The sequence below is a fragment of the Ranitomeya variabilis genome, chromosome 4 (genome assembly GCF_051348905.1).
Source record: "Ranitomeya variabilis isolate aRanVar5 chromosome 4, aRanVar5.hap1, whole genome shotgun sequence".
Classification (NCBI taxonomy): domain Eukaryota; kingdom Metazoa; phylum Chordata; class Amphibia; order Anura; family Dendrobatidae; genus Ranitomeya; species Ranitomeya variabilis.
In genome coordinates this window covers 428880368-428900620 of record NC_135235.1, presented here as the reverse complement: position 1 = coordinate 428900620, position 20253 = coordinate 428880368, and the positions used below count along the sequence as shown (strand labels likewise).

At 44.0% G+C, this 20253-nt stretch overlaps 2 protein-coding genes across 11 annotated transcripts in view; one reads left to right on the top strand and one right to left on the bottom strand.

Annotated features, from left to right (window-relative positions):
- Positions 1-577: 577 nt before the first annotated feature.
- On the bottom strand, positions 578-19900 carry RFNG (RFNG O-fucosylpeptide 3-beta-N-acetylglucosaminyltransferase). 4 transcript variants are annotated; one of them, XM_077251408.1, is made up of 9 exons: positions 19799-19900; positions 16716-17137; positions 15869-15917; positions 13507-13609; positions 6758-6911; positions 6361-6446; positions 6111-6276; positions 2118-2203; positions 578-2039 (listed from the first exon to the last, which is right to left on the bottom strand). In XM_077251408.1, the coding sequence occupies exons 2-9, from the start codon at positions 17082-17084 to the stop codon at positions 1973-1975; spliced, it is 1080 nt and encodes a 359-aa protein (XP_077107523.1). In that variant the 5' UTR covers positions 17085-17137; positions 19799-19900; the 3' UTR covers positions 578-1972. The 4 variants fall into 4 exon arrangements, with proteins under 4 accessions (XP_077107523.1, XP_077107522.1, XP_077107519.1 ...); XM_077251407.1 differs by having other exon boundaries at positions 19749-19885; XM_077251404.1 differs by having other exon boundaries at positions 19673-19812.
- The window catches only part of GPS1 (G protein pathway suppressor 1), a 47183-nt gene continuing 46776 nt past the window's right edge, over positions 19847-20253 (top strand). For 2 of the 7 annotated variants that reach the window (XM_077251403.1, XM_077251401.1), the window contains exon 1: positions 19847-19979. In XM_077251403.1, coding sequence (XP_077107518.1) covers positions 19947-19979 — 33 coding nt within the window. In that variant the 5' untranslated portion in view covers positions 19847-19946. Of the gene's footprint in view, positions 20128-20253 lie in introns of all 7 variants that reach the window. The other 5 variants (XM_077251400.1, XM_077251397.1, XM_077251398.1 and 2 more) reach the window with 4 other exon arrangements.

Below are 20253 nucleotides of genomic sequence, written 5' to 3'. Positions count from 1 at the left end.
TTTATCATGTGAGACGTGTTAATGTCCCTTCACCATACCCTGTTATCCCCTTTTTTATCTAATAAACTTAACCTTGTTCTTTATTTTGGACCAGCAATCGTCTTTTTTTTCTGTTTTTGTTCCAATGGATTTTCAAACCAAGTATCAAAAAGGAACTAGGGAACAAAATAGAATAGAATAGTCAAATAGTGTAGTTAGCAATTATATTAGAAAATACTTTAGGTTATGGCATAAAAAAAGATAGGAATTAGGTATGAAAATTACCTTGTCTTTGGACCACCCATTTACGCAAGGCTCTTGCTAAATATCACAGCAGTACCAGGGATGATATACAACTACACTGGGTATTAAAAATTCGACAAGACTGATTCATGGTTCTTACCTTAGAATCATCTGGCAGTAATAGTATTTTTACCCTGGTTACACTTCAAGAGCCATTAGTCTGAGAATGCTGTTGTAGGTGAAGATCGTACAGCAATGTTGGCGCTATTATGTAGGAGCATGGTGATCTAGTCTTGCCATCAGCAAATATAAAATTAACAGTTTTAATCAATGAGAAAAAAAATTCTGACAATTGAAAAAAATGCACATTTTATTAACAGTGATTAATGTACAGATGTCCAAATGTAATAAATTACAATACAAACAATTGTCAAAAATTATATACAAAATATCATCCAAAGCTTAGTACCAAGGGAAAACTAGCGCAATAAGTACATAGACCCATAGCCAGAACACACAAGGGAAGTATTACCCGATAGGATGACGTCAACTGGTTGGTTGGGATTGTGCTGCTGGGCCCCCCAGGAGCCTGAATTTAATGATTTAACTGGACCGCCAACTATATGCATTACAGATCAGGTCACAAAACATTATAATGGGAACAGCTTCTAACAATAGGATGCCGTAAAATAGTGCAACATTTAAGGAAACTAGTCTTAAAAACCCTCAAAGTATGTCATGATTTTATCACAGCTATTCATCTCATGGTAAAAAATAATCAAAGCCAAAAGTGGCTCATGAAGGGTTGAACATAATGACAATCCCTGCCCTATGCTCCATCTACAAGTAAGGATAGGTGAAGACTCTTTGAAGGGGTCTTGACTTTGGACAATGTCCATTTGTTAGAGTGCAGGATTGCAGCCAGGTAAATTATACTCTGACACTATGGTGTTACAGAGATAACATACTTCGTTGATAAACCAAGCACCATAGCTGGAGATTGGACTAGCCCAATGCTGTCCCTGGCTACCTCTTACCAGTACCACAATAGCATTTATTTAGATTAGCCCAGCTCACAGCATCAGTGAAACAGCAGATACTCGCGCTCCTTTGACAAAACAAGCAGGCAGGAAAATGAGTAAACTCACATAGAAACAGCTGGAAGAGTCCTTGTCCATGGCATCAGTATATTCACTTATGCTTTCTCCCCTTGCCAGACGTTGTGCAAGCGTGACCATCAGCCACCGCATCTCTACATGGTACAGCACAGCCAGTTACAGCAGGGGTACATTTATAAGCTTCTTAGCACAGCAATAGTTTTTAAACACATCCAATTGTGGAACTAATTAGTTTTCCATGATCTATTGATTAAAATGTACTTGTGTTCATGGCAAAACCCGTTTAAGCATTGTGTTTCTCAAAGAAGTTGAGAAAATGCTAAGATATGGAGAATGTCTGCTCTTTCCTGAGGGCATGGGTCAAGAAAAATGTAATCCAGAACCTTCTGAAGTAGTCTTTCATTTCACAGAAGAAGATATACAGTTGTCCAGGCTAGGGATCACTTCATAAACCATGTTGACACGTTCAGTATTTGGTGAGATTTTTACCTCAGTATCTGTAAGCCAAAACCAGGAGTGGGTGATAAATACAGAAGTGGTGACGTGTTTCTACTATACTTTTACTCTGACTGTTCCATTCCTGATTTTTTTCTCACAAATACTGAATGTTTAAAGGCGGCCTAAAGGCGATATCAGCTTTTCTTCTTGTTAGGACACCAGCTTGTGTCGGGATACAACATACAATGGACAGATTTGAACCTGCAGGAAAGAGGATATATTAAATACGCAGATTAACAAAGTATACAAGACTGCATTATAGAACAGGACTTCAATTACCGAGTAGGATCTTGCTCCAGATTAAAGTACCCAGCTACATGTATAACATTCCTTCTTTTTTCAGGACCACCGTAGCTTAGAGTTACCTGGGAAAGAAAATTCTGTACTGATTAAAATGAATCCTTCTAGACCAAGCTCTTGGATCTATCAAAAGTTGGAGACTAAATGATTACTTATACAATTTGTTATTGCTGTTTAGAGAGGGATCACTTACAGCTTAGACTTGTCTAAAGTACGAAGGACTTTCCACCAGTCTGAGTCCACTGTGTTTAGATCCAGAAATATTTGGACAGTGGCACAAGTTTTGGCATTTTATCAGTTTACCAAAATATATTCAAGATACAGTTATCTAACCAATATGGGCTTAAAGTGCAGACTCTCTGCTTTAATTTGAGGATATTCACCTCCTAATTGGATATGGGTTTAGGAATTACAGCTCTCTAATATGTAGCTGCCTCTTTTTCAAGGGACCAAAAGTAATTGTACAATTATCTCAAAAGCTCTTTAAATGGCCTGCATGGGCTTTTCCCTCGTTAATCCATCATCAATTAAGCAGGCAGGTAAAAGATCTGGCGCTAATTTGCATGTGCATTAGAAAGCTGTTGTGTGAACCCACAACAAGCAGTCAAAGAAGCTCTCAATGGAAGTGAAACAAACCATCATTAGGCTGAATAAAAATAAGAAATCCATAGCAGAAATGTTGGGGGTGGCCAAATAAACAGTTTGGTACATTCTGCTTAAAAAATTTAAAAAAAAATTAAAGAAAGAGCGCACTGGTGAGCTTGGGGAATTCAGAATGGCCAGGACGTAGATGCAAGACAAAAATGCTGTAAAATCCTTTCCATCATGAAGTAAAATCCCTTCACAACATTCACCCAAATGAATTACACTCTCTAGGAAGTAGGTGTTTCAGTATCTAAGTCTACTTTCTACCACAAAGAGAAGGATTCATGAGAGCAAATACAGAGGGTTCACCACAAGGCACAAACCATTAATCAGCCTTAAAAATAGAAGGGCCAGATTAGTCTTTGCCTAAAAAAAACAGCTAAAGAAGCTAACACAGTTCTGGAAAAGCATTCTTTGGACAGATGAAACTAAGATCATCCTGTACCAGAATGATGGGAAGAAGAAAGTATGCAGAAGACTGGAAATGACTCCTGATCCAAAGCACACCACATCCTCTGTAAAGCATAGTGGAGGCAGTGTGATGGCTTGGGTATGCATGGCTTCCAATGGCACTGGGTCACTAGTGTTTATTGATGATGTGACTGAATACAGAAGCAGCAGGATGAATTCTGAAGCGTACAGGGAAATATTTTCTGCTCAGAGTTAACCAAATGTAGCAAGATTGATTGGACAGCATTTCATAGTACAGATGGACAATTATTATCACAGCACCATTTATTCAATGGCGCTTTACATGTGAAAAAGGCTGTACATAATAAAAACAAGGACAATAATCTTGAACAAAACTAGTCATCGACTGGTACAGAAGGAGAGAGGACTCTGCCCGTGAGAGCTCACAGTCTACAAGGGATGGGTGAGGATACAATAGTTGAGGGGAGAGCTGGTCATGCAGCGGCATGGTGGAACGAGGGTTACTGCAGGTTGTAGGCTTGTCGGAAGAGGCGAGTCTTCAGGTTCCTTTTGAAGGTTTCCACAGTAGGTGCGAGTCTGATATGTTGGGGTAGAGTTCCAGAGTAGGCGTGATGCATGGGAAAAATCTTGTATGCGATTGTGGGAAGAGGTGATGAGAGGGAAGTAGAGAAGGAGATCTTGTGATGATTGGAGACTGTGTGCAGGAAAGTACAGGGAGACGAGGTCACAGATGTATGGAGGAGACAGGTCATGGATGGCTTTGTATATCATGGTTAAGGTTTTGGACAGGCGTCTTTGGGCAATGGGCAGCCAGTGAAGGGATTGACAGAGAGAAGAAACCTGAGAATAGTGGGGGTCAGGTAGATTAGTGGAGCAGCACAGTTTAGAATGGATAGGAGGGGTGCGAGTAGTTAAGGCGGGAGATTGCAGTTTCTTGGTTAAGGAATGTACGGATCCAGGAAACATTTTTGAGTTGGAGTAGGCAGGAAGTGGAAAAGGCTTGGATATGCGGTTTGAAGCAGAGATCAGAGTCAAGGGTTACCCTGAGGCAGCGAGCTTGTGGGACGGGAGAAAGTGAGCAGCTATTGACCTTGATCGATAGGTCTGTTGGGAGAGGTTGCGTGAGATGGGGGAAAAGATAATGAATTCTGTTTTATCCATGTTAAGTTTTAGAAATATAGTAGAGAAGAAAGAAGAAACAGCGGTCTGACATTGTGGGATTCTAGTTAGTAAGGAGATGATATCGGGTCAGATCTGTATGTCGTCAACATTGAGATGATACTGAAAGCCGTGGGACTCCATGACAATAACCCAAAATATACCCCAAAATATACTGCGAAAGCAACCCAGGAGTTTCTTTTTTTTTTTTTTTTTTTTACAGCAAAGAAGAAGTGGAATTCTGCAATGGCCAAGTCAATCACCACACCTCTACCCCATCGAGCATGCATTTCACATGCTGGAGTCAATACAAACAAGCAACAACTGAAGTCAACTGCAGTAAAAGTCTGGTAAAGCATCATAAAGGAGGAAGCCAAGTGTTTGGCGACGTCAATGGCTTCCAGACCTCAGGAAGTAACTGCCTGCAAAGGATTCTCTGCAAAGTACTTAAAATAAACATTTTATTTATGATAAAGCTAATTTGTCCAATTACTCTTGAGCTCCTGATATGAGGCGGCTTTGTAGAAAAATGGTTGCAATTCTTACACTTTTCACAGGATATTCTTGTTCAACTGCTTTAAACTTTCAAGTCTACTCTTCAATTGCATCTCAGTTGTTTTAATTTTAATCCAAAATAGTGGCATGCAAACTGGCATCACCAGGATTGGGTCACTGTCCAAGATTTCTGGAACTGATATATTCACACACTAGCACAGAAATTGGAGACTAATCAGAAACTTTACATCATGCCCAATTACATTTAGGACAACAACAGAATCTGCATCTTACATGTAAACGATTAAAAAGGGTCTGTTTTACTCTTTATTCTGACATTACATTTAACATAAGCATACAGAACACGCTACTGATAATAACTGTGCTAACATGCAGGTTTGTGCCTCAGCCACACTCTGGAATACTAAAAGTAAACTGTAATGTAATGCATGATGCACTTTTCTTGGTAATGTCACCCCACAGCCATAGTCAATGTAAAAAAACACGGCACTCAATAAGTCTTGCAAAGTCAATGTACTTTACGGGAAGATCAGCACATGGCAGCGTTATTGATGACCAACACAAGCCTTGAAAAGAGGTTTCAGTCTATCCTGGACCTTTTTCATGGCCTGGGTCTTTAGCAGCTATACACACCAACTCCACAAGACACAAGCCTTGAACAAGGTTAACGATGGACAGAAACATCGCCTGTCACTAACACTACCATATGCTAATCTTCCAACAAAGTACACTTAGTTTTGAAGACTATCGAGTGCTGTGGTTTTCTACATTGAGTGTTCCAGGTTCATCAGGATCTCACCACTTAGTACCTTCATAAGATAGACCCAATTGTGCCAACCATAACACTCCTAGCTATAATGTGACATCACGTGATAACACCAGCCAGTGACTCTGGTGTTAAAGTCAAGATATGACTGTCATATCACTTGCAGTCAGTTAGAGCCCACTTTCCTAGTGGCCCACCATCTACATGTGATTGCGGGTTTCCAGAGTTAGCCAGATGTCAAACTTTTAAAGAAAGCACAGTGGTAAGATCAGTGAAATATAACTTTGTAGCACCAATAAAAAAATGATACAAGTCTGGTTAAGACAAGGACTTCAAGAAGCCAGAGCCAATTTATTTGAAGTGGAGCCATATTTCTATCTGCCCTGTGTACCCATAAACTTCTTCTAAAGGTAGTAGGAGTCACATGCTATAAAAGTTAGGACAGAGCTACCTACCTGCTGAAGTAAAGAGCTCTGTGGAAGATTATGTAGGTTTTCTAGGTGTGAATGGAACAGATTACTGTGCTGCATTTTTACTTCCAGCATCCCTTCAATAATGTACCCAATAGTGCAGTCATCTGGTAAACGAACCTTCTCTGCTGTACTAATGAAGTTTCCCATACTAAAGAAAAGTGGAAACAAATTACGGTTCTATTCATTTTTGAGGAGCAACAGCCAGATGGTCAAAAACGCTCAATCCACTCACCTAGCCCAAGGACTCATCTTTAGAGCAAGTCCTCGGCTAATGCAGAAGCCTGCACCTCCAGTTGCAAACCAAAATTTAAGAGAGGTCTGAAAATGTACACATGACAACAAGTCACAGCATAATACAGCTACTATATATAGTGTTTTATTCAGAACTGGGCAAACCAAGAATTAAAAATCTACTTTATTGTCCATCCAGACTACATGCACTTTAATAATCTGAACAACACCTAGTCACACAATATGTACGGATACACAAAAGGAGCCAGGCTGGGGACTCTGGTGTTAGGCTCTCCATTGTTCAGATACTGATGACTTATCCGAAGAAGAAGCCATTACGTAAGAAGTCAGCACAACCTCATTACAGCGATATGACATTAAAATGTATTTCTGCTTACTGAACCATCTCCTTTTACGCTGTCCAGGGTCTCTACAGGATGATCTAGACTGGGCCTTCCTACATAGACATCAGTGTTGTGTGGGAATGCAGAGAGAAGACTTATCAGGGCTCTCAAGTTCAGATAATTGTCATCATCCAAATGACAGAACCACCTAGAACATGAAAGAATATGCGGTGTTATACATTTTTAGAAAGATCCTACTATGTATACTACTTATATCGTACCATTAGACACTAAAGAGCATTTTATGCCAAAAGTCAAAGTAGTTGTTGCATATCAACCTGCTAGAATTCATTTCCATAGCTTCTTAACTAATCAGATATATACATCATGGAGCATGTCAGGATGTGTGGAGCCGACCCATGAACAGAGCCCGCTCCACACAAAGAAGATACCTTCATCTGTGTCTAAACAACAGCAACTGGCACTAACGCCAATTGCTGACGATAACCCCTTAAATACCACTATCACTGACAGCGGCACTTAAGCACCAAATTTCAGCCTTGGCGTTTGGACGCCCATCAACACTCCATGATGCGACTGCAGGGAGCAGAGGGGCAGCCATAAGATCCCTGCATCTGTCTTGTTTATCCTTCTGTGACATCCACAGTGTGGGCATCATAGAAGACTATGATTTTTTTTTTAACTCAAATAAATTTTTATTAAGAATAACATTACAATTGACACGTTACATTCTTGTTTTCAGTACAAAGTTTTCCCCCCAAACGAACCCTGCAATCCCAACTTATCCCGCCCCCCCCAATAAGACAGCCCACCTTGTTTAATAGCTCCACACTCAAATCTATAGGATGACTATCCCCTCAGTTAGGACCATAGGCCACGTGTTATGTTTTCACCAATTCAGGGTCTTGATTCCTCCATACTCTATAACAAACCTATCCCATGGCAAGCTACGGAGACCACAGCTTATCGAACATTTCAATTTTCCCTCTTTTCTGATAAAACCCCTTTTCCAGTCTCAGGCCCTGCTTCACATATTGGAGGAATTCTCTTCTTGAAGGCGGCTCGTCCTTAATCCAATTTCGCGCTATTACCTTCAGGGCCATATACAGCAATCTGGCAATAGCTGTCTTCAGGTTGTTATCCACTCCAATCTCATCCACGCACCCCAACAAGCACACCATCAGGTCCCTTGGCACCGTGCATCTGTATGCTCCTTCCACACGACTCAAAACTACCAACCAAAAAGCAGCCAGTCTCGCACACGTCCACATCATATGAAATATATCAGCATCTGTAGATTTACACCTCGGGCACTCAGAAACATCACGCAAGCCTGCCTTATATAACACCTTGGGAGATTTGTAAACTCTGTGTATTACATAAAGCTGTGACAGCCTATACGGCTCGCTCAGAGACAGCCGTGGAACCCACTCCAGCACCGACTCCCAAGTTTCATTCTCCATTGGGCCCAGATCCCTCTCCCACTTAGCTCTCGCCAGTATTGGAAACCTTAACAGGAAAGTGTGCAGCAAGTCTTTATAAAGAGTGGAAATAACCCCCCCAGTAGTCCCTTCATTACCCACATACTCTAACACTATATCCCTTTGAATTCTGATGCCTCCGTCCCTATTCTGAGCTCCAAATGCGTGTCTCATCCGCAAATATTGATATTCCCCCGCAGGCCCGAGATCAAATTCCACCTGCAATTGGGAAAAGGATTTCAACTCTCCCTGCTCAATTATCTGATAGACATATTGAATCCCCTTGGCCTGCCATTCTGGTAGTACCCCCATTGCCACAAACTCCTTTAAATTATTATTATGCCATAGCGGGGAGAATCTGGTCAGACCCGTAATCCCACGTATATGTTTTAGTCTACCCCACAGCTTACATATCAATAACATAGTCGGACACAATTTCCCCAAAGCCCCCAGGGAGCCATCCTCCAGACATTGTACTGCTGGCCTTCTTTTTGTCACCTTTTCCATTAATTGCTGTACCGCCCCGGACGACCCTTCATGCACCCAGCCCTTTAAGTGCTGACTCTGGGCTGCAAGAAAATATACTTCAGGGTTAGGCAATGCCAAGCCCCCATCTTCTTTGGGTCACTGAAGTGTCTCCAGTCTGATACGTGGATGTTGTCTCCCCCATACCAAATTCCTGAACAGGGAGTTAATCTGCCGAAATTTCCCGCGCAGTATCCAAACTGGCGCATTATGAAGAACATACAGAATCTTCGGCATCAAAATCATTTTGATAAGATTCACCCTGCCCACCACAGATAAATGCAGCTTAACCCAAGCATCCACTTTTGCCTTAAGAACACCCAAGATCGGAGTCAGATTCCTATGTATGTAATCCGTAACAGGCATAGATACCCATATCCCAAGATATTTAAATTGACTTACCACCTTCAGTCACCCATCCTCCAGCAGCTCACTTCCCTCCTCCCCTACGTCGTCCACTTTAAACAAAATAGACTTACTCCAGTTTATCGTCAGTCCTGACAGTGAGCCAAATCTTTCAATAATCCCAATAGCCCCCCCAAGGAAGTAACCAGGTCAGCTAGAAACAGTAGAATATCGTCCGCATACAACGCCACCATCTCTTCAATCGTCCCATATTTAAACCCAGACACCTCGTCAGACTGTCGAAGTTTTGCAGCCAATGGCTCCACGGCCAGAGCAAACAAAAGAGGAGAGAGCGGACACCCCTGCCTCGTCCCTCTAGCTAATTGTATAGTCCGTGATAACTCCCCATTCACCCGGACTCTGGCCATCGGCTGCGAATACAGCAGCCGAATCCAGGACACAAACCGAGAGCCAAACCCCATATATTGCAACACCTGCCAGAGATATCCCCATTCCACACTGTCGAACGCCTTATGGGCGTCTAAAGATGCAATAACTCTCTGGCCACAGTTATCAGACCTAAGCTGCAGATTCATAAATAGCCTCCGTAGGTTGACCGCCGTGGATCTATCAGGCATAAAGCCAGATTGGTCTGGGTGCACCAGGCCGGAGATTACACTCGTCAACCTCATCGCCAACACCTTGGCCAGAATCTTGACATCTATAGTGAGCAAGGAGATTGGCCGATATGACTCAGGTTGGCCCAAGTCTTTCCCCTCCTTAGGAATCACCGCTATTATGGCCTCTCTCATGGATGTAGGCAGACACTCCCTAGTCTTAGTCTCCTCTAGGACCGCCTTTAATCTGGGAATTAGCACCTCCCCCATATGTTTAGAAGACTATGATTACTGCTAAATATAACAATACTGTAGTATATAATTTAAGCATGCAAACGATCGCAAGTTCAAGTCTCCAATAGGGACTACAAGTAAAAGTGAAAAAATAAAATACATTTTCAGTATTGCATTGTCCATAAAAGTTTGATATACCAAAATAGAAAATTGTTTAATATGTCTGTTTTGTTTCTCCTTTAACAAATGGTCATGATTTTTTCTAAGCCAGTAAAAAAAATAAAAACCATAAAAACAACTACTCTATACATGTCTGGTATTGCCGTAATTGTACAGGCCTGAAAAATCATATTGCCAGGTTACTTTTACTGCAAGATTATCGCCTTTATTAAAAAATTTAAAGAAGAAAAAAAAGCACGAAATTGGGGGACACCGGTACACAGGTAACCATGGGTGTATGCTGCTTCCACTAGAAGGTTGACAACTGACAAGAAAAGTTGGCTCCTCCCCAGGAGTGTACACCCCACCGTCTGGCACGAAGCTAATCAGTTAGTGAGAAAAAAGCAGTAGGAGAAGCAACAGGAATACAACAAACCATAACAGAAACCAAGGCAACGGTAAACAAGGGCAGGTGCTGTATCCCTCAATGAAGGCTCCTAGAAATTTGTTACGGTGAGTATCCAAAATCTTTACTTCTCTATCACTTCATTGGAGGACACATGAAACCATTTTACGTCCAAAAGCAGTCCCAAGGGTGGGTGAATGTGTACCTTCAAATCTGAGCTCGGGCCACTGTGGTCTGCAGGACCTTTCTACTGAGGTTCACATCTCACAAGGTGTAGGTGTGAACCCTGTAGAACTTAGCAAAGGTATGAATGAATGGAAGGCTGTGAGGCCAACACCTGATGGCAGACGGCCAAGAAGGCCTCCACTGTGTGAGCAAGAGTGTGTTATGATCTTAAGTGGATGCACTCTGTCCCGTAGCCAAACTTTGCAGTTTGGAGCCTTGTCATGGACTATTTTCTTCAACTTCCACCAAAGATTTCCAATTAGATTGAGATCCGGACTATTTGCAGGCCATGACATTGACCTTATGTGTCTTTTTTCAAGGAATGTTTTCACAGCTTTTGCTCTATGGCAGGATGCATTATCATCTTGAAAAATGATTTCATCATCCCCAAACATCCTTTCAATTGATGGGATAAGAAAAGTGTCCAAAATATCAACATAAACTTGTGCATTTATTGAAGATGTAATGATGGCTTTCCTTTAGCTTTTCTGTATGTAAATCCCATTTCCTTTAGGCGGTTTCTCCAAGCTCTGGAAGATCCGGTAGCTTCCACGGAGTGTCGGCGAGAAGATTGATTGCTTCAGCGTACGAAGGTCTTCTGGACCTGTCTGGAGAGACGAGTATGACGGGTACTCCCTCCGCCTTGATCTTCTTGACCAGCTTGGGAATCAGAGGTTGAGGTGGGAACAGGAATGGGAGGGAGAACTGGGTCCAGGGAATTGCCAGCGCATTGGAGCAGATTGTTAGTGGATCGCAGGATCTGGATACAAACTGAGGAACCTTGTGGTTCAATCTAGTAGCCATCAGGTCGATGTCGGGAGTTCCCAATTTGAGACAAATTTTGTGGAAGACCGACGGATTCAGGGAGTCTTAGCTGATAAATCAGCGACCCAGTGGTTCACTCCTCGAATGCATACTTGTCATGACTCTGCTGGTGGGTATCATGGGGCTCCTTCTCTGTCCCTTACGCTAGGGGCGCCCTAGCTATCCCTGTTCTCCGGATTACTTCTAATAGTGAAGACGCCGTGGCCACGTACCTCGCGGAGCTCCTGAATCTGCCCTCAATCTGTTCTCTCCCCCCACCCAGGGAAGAGGGGAGTAGTAGTGTATGGCAATACACCAACCAGACTAACAATGTAACAAGGTAATATGAACAGGGATAAAGGAATCATACAAAAATGCACAAACAAAGGGAGGCACCGAGAAGTGAAGGATGGGAAAAACAAAAGTAGAAGGATAGGATTTGCATACAACCTAAACCTAGCAACATTCGTAGCTAAATCCACCAAACACCTTCTCAAACAACACACCACCAACTACTGGACCATGTAGCAATGAAGCCAACTTTAGCATTTCTTGATTGTCAGAGTCCAGTTTACATAGGAGATGGGAGTGGCTAACAGTGAACAACAGAGAGTCTTAAGGCAGGTAAGCTTCCAGGAGCTCTCAACTGAGATTAACCCCTGCACTGCTAGAATAAATCTGCACAGTTTAATATGAAGATGAAGTGCTTCTAGTCAGTGCAGGAGTAAGAGAAATTTGACTGCACAGTCTTCTTGCTTTCTTGTTTTTCCTCTGTTGTGGCAACCCAATGACAGTACTGCTGAGATTGGTCCATAACAGAATTCGAGCCACCTCTGACATCACTGCTCGACTTAGTGTTCCCCCTTGGTGGTTGATGTATGCCACTGCCGTGGCATTGTCCGATTTAACCCGTATCGGGCAATTGGAGAGAAGGCTTTCCAAGTGGAGCAAAGCAAGCAAGAATGCAGAGCTCCAGAATGTTGATGGGAACAGAAAATTCTGGAGCAGTCCATATGCCCTGGACTGCTAAGTCTTGAAAGACTACTCCCCAACCAAGTAGACTGGCATCCATTGTTACAACGTTCCAATGCAATGGCACGAACGATCTTCCGTGATGAACTAAGGAAGAACATCTCCACCATTCTAGAAACTTCTTTATCTGATAGGGAAGTGTGACCAGGTGATCTAGGTATCAAGTGGACCTGTCACTTCTTGATAGAAGAAAAAGTTCAAGAGAACATGTGGGAAACTGAGGGAATGGAACTGATTCCCTTGAAGCAATCATCCTGCCAAGTACGCTCATGTAGAAGCGGAAAGAATTAGGCGATGGGCCTCTGTGGGAGCAAATCCTGCGTGTTAGAGCCGAGTACTTTTCTTCGGTCAGGAAAACCCTCTTGATCGCGCGTCGTACAGCATTCCCCAAAAAAACCAATGCATTGGGCCAGGATCAGAGACGACTTAACTGTGTTGATGATCCAGCCCAGATGAGAGGGTGTCCAGAGTGATCTGCAGACTCTCGGAACTCAGCACCTGGGAACAGCAATAACTGTACTGATTTTTCTAAAGCGCCTGTACCTGTCACACTGATGACACACGGATGTCATCCGTGTTCCATCAGTGTGCAGCATGCATTTCGTCCGCGGTGTTTGGGGGAAAAAAAAAAAAAAGGACAAGTTTGCAGGTTTTTCACATGTACACGCCATGTGTCCATATTTGCAGTCCAGATGTGTGAAGGGGGCCTAGCACTACATTTTTGCACAGCATTAAAAATTACAAATACTTTAATAATAATGAGTTCGGAGAAAGCTAGACGATAACCAATAAAGGTAATCAATACAGCTCATAATAGTCCTAAAAGGAAAATCCACTGAAGGATGCAGCGACTTAGAGATGAAATAAAAATCTGTGAATATAATCAAATAAAGTTAGTGGTAATCTGTTTAAATATTGAATGACAGTGTGTCCACACTACAGATCACTTCTTACTTTTTGGATGACAATACAAACTTGTCGTACTCCACTGCCATCTTACAACAGAGAGCTTGGCGAGTGTGGACTGCAGAACAGTTAGTGTTCACCATCTGATTCCCTGCAAAAGAAAAGAGAAGTGATACAGATGTGAGGGTCAGTTTCCGAACAGTTTGTTTGTTCAAGTTTGCAAAAAGATGGCCCAAGTGTCGGCAGTGTTTGGTCAGTGTCAGTTTTTACCATCAGGGTTCTGGATCCGAGTGTCAGCAGTGATCTGGATCTGACTGTTGGCAGTGTTCTGGATCTGGAGTGTCAGCAGTGATCTGGATCTGAGTGTCGGCAGTGTTTGGTCAGTGTCAGTTTTTACCATCAGGGTTCTGGATCCGAGTGTCAGCAGTGATCTGGATCTGACTGTTGGCAGTGTTCTGGATCTGAGTGTCATCAGTGTTCTGGATCCGAGTGTCGGCAGTGATCTGGATCCGAGTGTTGGCAGTGTTTGGTCAGTGTCAGTTTTTACCATCAGGGTTCTGGATCCAAGAGTCAGCAGTGTTCTGGATCCGAGTGTCGGCAGTGATCTGGATCCGAGTGTCGGCAGTGATCCGGATCCGAGTGTCGGCAGTGATCCGGATCCGAGTGTCGGCAGTGATCCGGATCCAAGTGTCGGCAGTGATCCGGATCCGAGTGTCGGCAGTGATCCGGATCCGAGTGTCGGCAGTGATCCGGATCCGAGTGTCGGCAGTGATCCGGATCCGAGTGTCGGCAGTGATCCGGATCCGAGTGTCGGCAGTGATCCAGATCCAAGTGTCGGCAGTGTTCTGCATCTAAGTGTCGGCAGTGTTTGGTCAGTGTCAGTTTTTACCATCAGGGTTCTAGATCTGAGTATCAGCAGTGTTTGGTCAGTGTCACTTTTAACCAGTGATTTATCAGTGATTTTCACGTATAGCCAAGATAAATTAATGACAACGCTTCTCCTATCCACTACAATGTTAATTACGGACAGATCAGGGATTGTACATTAATGTCATCCATGTGGTGTCCGTGGTTGTGACAGAACCATAGCAGGGTTGCCAACTTGTTTTTTTTTTTCTGAACAGACTCTCCTAAAATCACAAACACATTAGAAAAGCATAATAAATCACTAAGATGTGATACATGTTTACAGACCATAAATTCTATATGAAGGCAAGAGCTGCATTTACTGCAAACTGTAACAGGGTGATAAGGACATGAAGATCTGTATCAGTTTGTTCAGCTTCAAAAAAAAAAATATATATATATATATATATATATATATATATATATATATATATATATATATATATATATATATATATATATATATATATATCTCTATCTCTAGAGCTATCTCGCAGACAATTTTTTTTTCGACAGGGGAAAAAAGTGCCCTATTTTTATGAACTGCCCTGGAATCTCAGAACGGTTGGCAACCCTGAATCATAGGCTTGAATGGATGATGTTCATCCGTGATACTGATTAAAAAAAAAACAAAAAGAAAAAACACAAAACAGACATCTCTTGTGATTTCTACATGGACACACATGGCATAAAAAAAACGTACATGTGAACAGCGCAGTAGACTATATAATGGGTCATTATTTTATTAATGACAATCACTGATATAACACATATGCAACTCACTGATGTCTGATTAAGGCTTAGTGATCGGTTTCTCCACATCCAAGAGAAACATTCAGATTATTCTGCTCAAAGAAAAAAAGTTTCTCCACTCTCTCAGTCTATGAAAATCGGACCACACTACAATATCATCCGAGTGCAGATCGGTTTTATTCACAAATCCATAAACTTGATATTGACGATTTTAATCCGACACTTGGATCAAAACTGGACAGGACTCAGATTTTCTCTGCATACCACTCGATCAGAGTAAAAAGACAAAAAAAATTGATTATCATAGGTACGAGTTCCATCTGTGAAAACCATGCTTGTACAAGAAAACCAGTCCTGTACACGAGACCAAAGGGGAGGTCCTGTTAACTGGACACGCAATGATCAAATTCTGGCATTCTTACTTTTCTTTTTTTCTTTACATGCCCTAATTGTTTATGAAAAAAAACCTACACAATTAAAAAGGCTGTTCTCACTTGGGAATGGGGCTTCAAATTGCTCTATTCATGGCTATGCGCTGTGTGTCCTGTACTTGGCTATGTCTGGGAGGCCTATAGACAGTGATGGCACAGCAGTGTGTGGCCACCGCTCTATTCTATTTCTGAGCCCAGGTCTCAGGCCACAGGGGTCTCCTGTTAGATGATAGCTCGCCTACTCGGGTAGGTGTGATATTCAGATATATGGTGAATTTAAGTCCTGTAGTGCAGTTTACCAACACAGTCTGAACTCTTACCCGCTTTCTGCCGCAGCTCTTTGTCTTCCCAATCCGTGAAGATGAAGGTCTGTGAGGACACAACATGATATTTTAGTAAGATACTGTACAAACACTATGGACTCTATATGTGGTTGTATTTGGACCTTTTTTTCCTGTTTGCACAAAATGTATCTTTCAATTTGAGCCTTTTTTTAGATGTGTTTGTTTAGTTCACCACTGTGGGCATGGTTCAAGGTTTTTCCATGGCTTTTTTCCTAATTGATCAATTACACCTTTTTAATAAGTTGCTAAATTTGTTGCCAATTTACACAAGTCCCTTCCTTGGAACGATGTTATGTAATTCAGTTCTGACATGCCAAGGTAAGGAGGCCTTGGCAAGCCAGAGCAGGCATGTCACAAGGAGAAATGTTACCCCTTAGACCCAGCCCAGAGCCTCTCACCTAGCCAAATCAGTTCCCATGCTTCGCACTGATGAGAGGCAATACCCTGAAACACCGTGTCTGCGAATTGAGATTCTGATTTGGCTTTTATCCTAAGTCATATTGCAAGACTCGTTAAAGGGTTAATAGGGACTTTTAGGATGGCTGCTTCCAACAGGTGGCGATATAGAGTTCAAATCCTCTTCCTCTCTGAAGAGGCAATTTGCATACTAATTTATGTCATTCAGAAATTTTAGCACAGTTTTTTCAACTTTTTATGCTAAAAAGTCACAAGACTTGCTTTAGGCAAAAAAACACACAATAAAAAACAAACATATTTTTGCCTTTGACCAAACTCATGAATTATGTGCACCATTTATATGAATTTGACACAAAAAAAAAAAAAAAAAAACTTCAAATGATGAATAGTGCCCCGGGTCCCTCACCTGCTCCTTGGCCTGGGAGATCCAGGTCTGCAGGAGAAGCTCTAAACGCCGTCTGTGATACTTCCTGGTGGTCTTCACTGCTATAAATAAATCTTTAAGGTGCAGCGGCTCCTGTAAGTCAGCGGGGTCCTCCTGTGCATTGTGGATCTTCCCTCTCTGGAGGACACCACTGTGGCCATGTGGAGACAACCTGACAACTTCCAGCGGAGACTGTAGGTACCAGCGGCTGCAGGAGAGGTTACAGGGCAGGAGCAGGTGAAGCTTCAGAAAACCTTGCTTCATCCATGGAAGGAACAGGAAGAACACGACACATCCACACACGCAGAGCAGGAAGCAGATCTTCGTCAGCCCGACACAGGAGATCTTCATTCTTCAGCCCTCTGGGGGTGGGCCCCACTCCGCCAGCGCAGGCATCGCAGACACTGGAGACAAGAAAGCATTAATGGCAGAAATGGGATTATTCCCACAGCACACATGTATCAAGGGAAAATGCAATCAACGGTGGGAAAGAATTGTGACTCCCATAGACTTCAAAAGAAGAAGCATGGCCAGGGCTACACTGACTTCAATGGCCACTGAGGGGCACTGTGTACAATGGTCAGCACTCAGTAGACGTAATCGGGGCCAGTAAGGGGAAGAATGGCCAGGGCTACACTGACTTCTATGGGCACTGTACACAATGGTCAGCACTCAGTAAGGAGTAATAGGGGCCAGTAAGGGGAAGCATGGCCAGGGCTACACTGACTTCTATGGGCACTGTACACAATGGTCAGCACTCAGTAAGGAGTAATAGGGGCCAGTAAGGGGAAGCATGGCCAGGGCTACACGGACTTCAATGCCACGGAGGGGCACTGTATACGATGGTCAGCACTCAGTAAGGAGTAATAGGGGCCAGTAAGGGGAAGAATGGCCAGGGCTATACTGACTTCAATGCCACGGAGGGGCACTGTATACGATGGTCAGCACTCAGTAAGGAGTAATAGGGGCCAGTAAGGGGAAGCATGGCCAGGGCTACACTGACTTCTATGGGCACTGTATACAATGGTCAGTACTCAGTAAGGAGTAATAGGGGCCAGTAAGGGGAAGAATGGCCAGGGCTACACTGACTTCAATGCCACGGAGGGGCACTGTATACGATGGTCAGCACTCAGTAAGGAGTAATAGGGGCCAGTAAGGGGAAGAATGGCCAGGGCTATACTGACTTCTATGGGCACTGTATACAATGGTCAGCACTCAGTAAGGAGTAATAGGGGCCAGTAAGGGGAAGCATGGCCAGGGCTACACTGACTTCAATGCCACTGAGGGGCACTGTATACGATGGTCAGCACTCAGTAAGGAGTAATAGGGGCCAGTAAGAAAAAGAATGGTCAGGGCTACACTGACTTCTATGGGCACTGTATACAATGGTCAGCACTCAGTAAGGAGTAATAGGGGCCAGTAAGGGGAAGCATGGCCAGGGCTACACTGACTTCTATGGGCACTGTATACAATGGTCAGCACTCAGTAAGGAGTAATAGGGGCCAGTAAGGGGAAGCATGGCCAGGGCTACACTGACTTCAATGCCACTGAGGGGCACTGTATACGATGGTCAGCACTCAGTAAGGAGTAATAGGGGCCAGTAAGGGGACGAATGGCCAGGGCTACACTGACTTCTATGGGCACTGTATGCAATGGTCAGCACTCAGTAAGGAGTAATAGGGGCCAGTAAGGGGAAGCATGGCCAGGGCTACACTGACTTCAATGCCACTGAGGGGCACTGTATACGATGGTCAGCGCTCAGTAAGGAGTAATAGGGGCCAGTAAGGGGAAGAATGGCCAGGGCTACACTGACTTCAATGGCCACTGAGGGGCACTGTATACGATGGTCAGCACTCAGTAAGGAGTAATCGGGGCCAGTAAGGGGAGGTGTTGCCAGGGCTACAGTGACTTCTTTGGGCACTCACAGCCACTGTGTACAATAGTCAGAACTCAGTAAGGAGTAATAGGGGCCAGTAAGGGGAAGAATGGCCAGGGCTACACTGACTTCTATGGGCACTGAGGGGAACGGTGTACAATGGTCAGCTCAGCACTCAGTAAGGAGTAATAGGGGCCAGTAAGAGGAAGCATGGCCAGGGCTACACTGACTTCTATGGGCACTGAGGGTGACTGGGTACAATGGGCAGCACTTTAAGAATAGGGGCCAGTATGGGGAAGCATGGCCAGGGCTACAGTGACTTCTATAGGCACTGAGAGCCACAGTGTACAATGGTCAAAACTCAGTAAGGAGTAATAGGGGCCAGTACGGGCAGGCGTGGACAGGGCTACACTGACTTCTATGGGCATTGTGCAAAATGGACAGCACTATAAAGAGTAATAATTGCCCGCAGTGTTCCCCAAGTCCGGTCCTCAAGAGCCAACAGGTCATGTTTTCAGGATTTCCTTAGTATTGCCCAGGTGAGAATTCCATCATCTAGACAGGCAATAATTCCATCTCCTGTGTAATACTAAGGAAATCCTGAAAACATGACCTGTTGGTGGCTCTTGAGGACCGGACTTGGGGAACACTGCAGTGAGGGGAAGCATGGCAGGGCTACACTGACTTCTATGGGCACTGAGGGACACTGGGCAGTGCTCAGTAAGGAGTAATAGGAGCCAGTAAAAGGAAGCAAAGCCAGGGATACACTGACTTCTATGGGCACTGCATACAATGATCAGCACTTTAAGGAGTAATAGGGGCCAGTAAAAAGGAAGCACGGCCAGGGCTTCACTGACTTCTATGGGCACTGAGGGACACTGGGTACAATGCGCAGCACTCAGTAAGGAGTAATAGGGGCCAATAAGGAAAAGAAACACTATTGTGGGAATGTTCAAGATACAGAAGTCAAGAAATGTAACTTTTAGTGACGTCAGAGCAGAAAGCCATGACGTCAAGCTACAGACTACCATATTGTCTGCTATGCCTCCTAATACAACGCCACCTCCAGACCGGAGAAGCAGCCGCAGCTCCGTCCCTGCACACAGCGCCCTCTCCGGCTCAGGAAGCCCGGCACACACCGCAGAGCTGCCGGAGTACGAACAATGACGCCATCCCTGGCGAAACTGACGCAGTTTCTATCACGTGACTGCAACGCTCCCACTCGCTCTTCTGACGTCACGACGCTGGTCTGTTGACAGCCTGCGCCGGAATTGTGCGGATTGTAACCCGGAAGTACTTTGAGAGTCCGGGTCGGAGCAACGGAAAACGAGGGGAAGATGCCTCTCCCGGTGCAAGTTTTCAACCTGCAGGTCAGAGGCCGTCCTGCATGAGCGCAGCGTGACTTGTGCCAGTCCGCCATATTCATGTGTGTGCCAGGTGGCGGGAGCTGACCTGTCACTTCTGCGCACTCCCCGTGTCAGCTGCAGCCCATGTACACGGCGGGGCTGACAGCCTGCGGTGTGTAGTGTGCGGCTCGCAGTGACATGGCTCCTGAGTGAGCGCGCAGCATGCCCAGACTGCAGCCGGTGCCTGCGCCCATAGGTGCCTGCGCCCATAGGTGTGCCGGGGAGCTCTGCTGCTCTG

Bases quoted from the DNA above. Each gene is read 5' to 3' on its own strand.
- RFNG (XM_077251408.1), bottom strand. From the start codon at position 17,084: ATGAAGATCTCCTGTGTCGGGCTGACGAAGATCTGCTTCCTGCTCTGC. The intron at 6,447-6,757 runs GTAAGCAGAAAT...GTACATTTTCAG, and splicing joins GCGTAAAAGGAGATGGTTCA to ACCTCTCTTAAATTTTGGTT. The intron at 2,204-6,110 runs GTAGGTAGCTCT...TTTCTTTCCCAG, and splicing joins AGAGCTCTTTACTTCAGCAG to GTAACTCTAAGCTACGGTGG.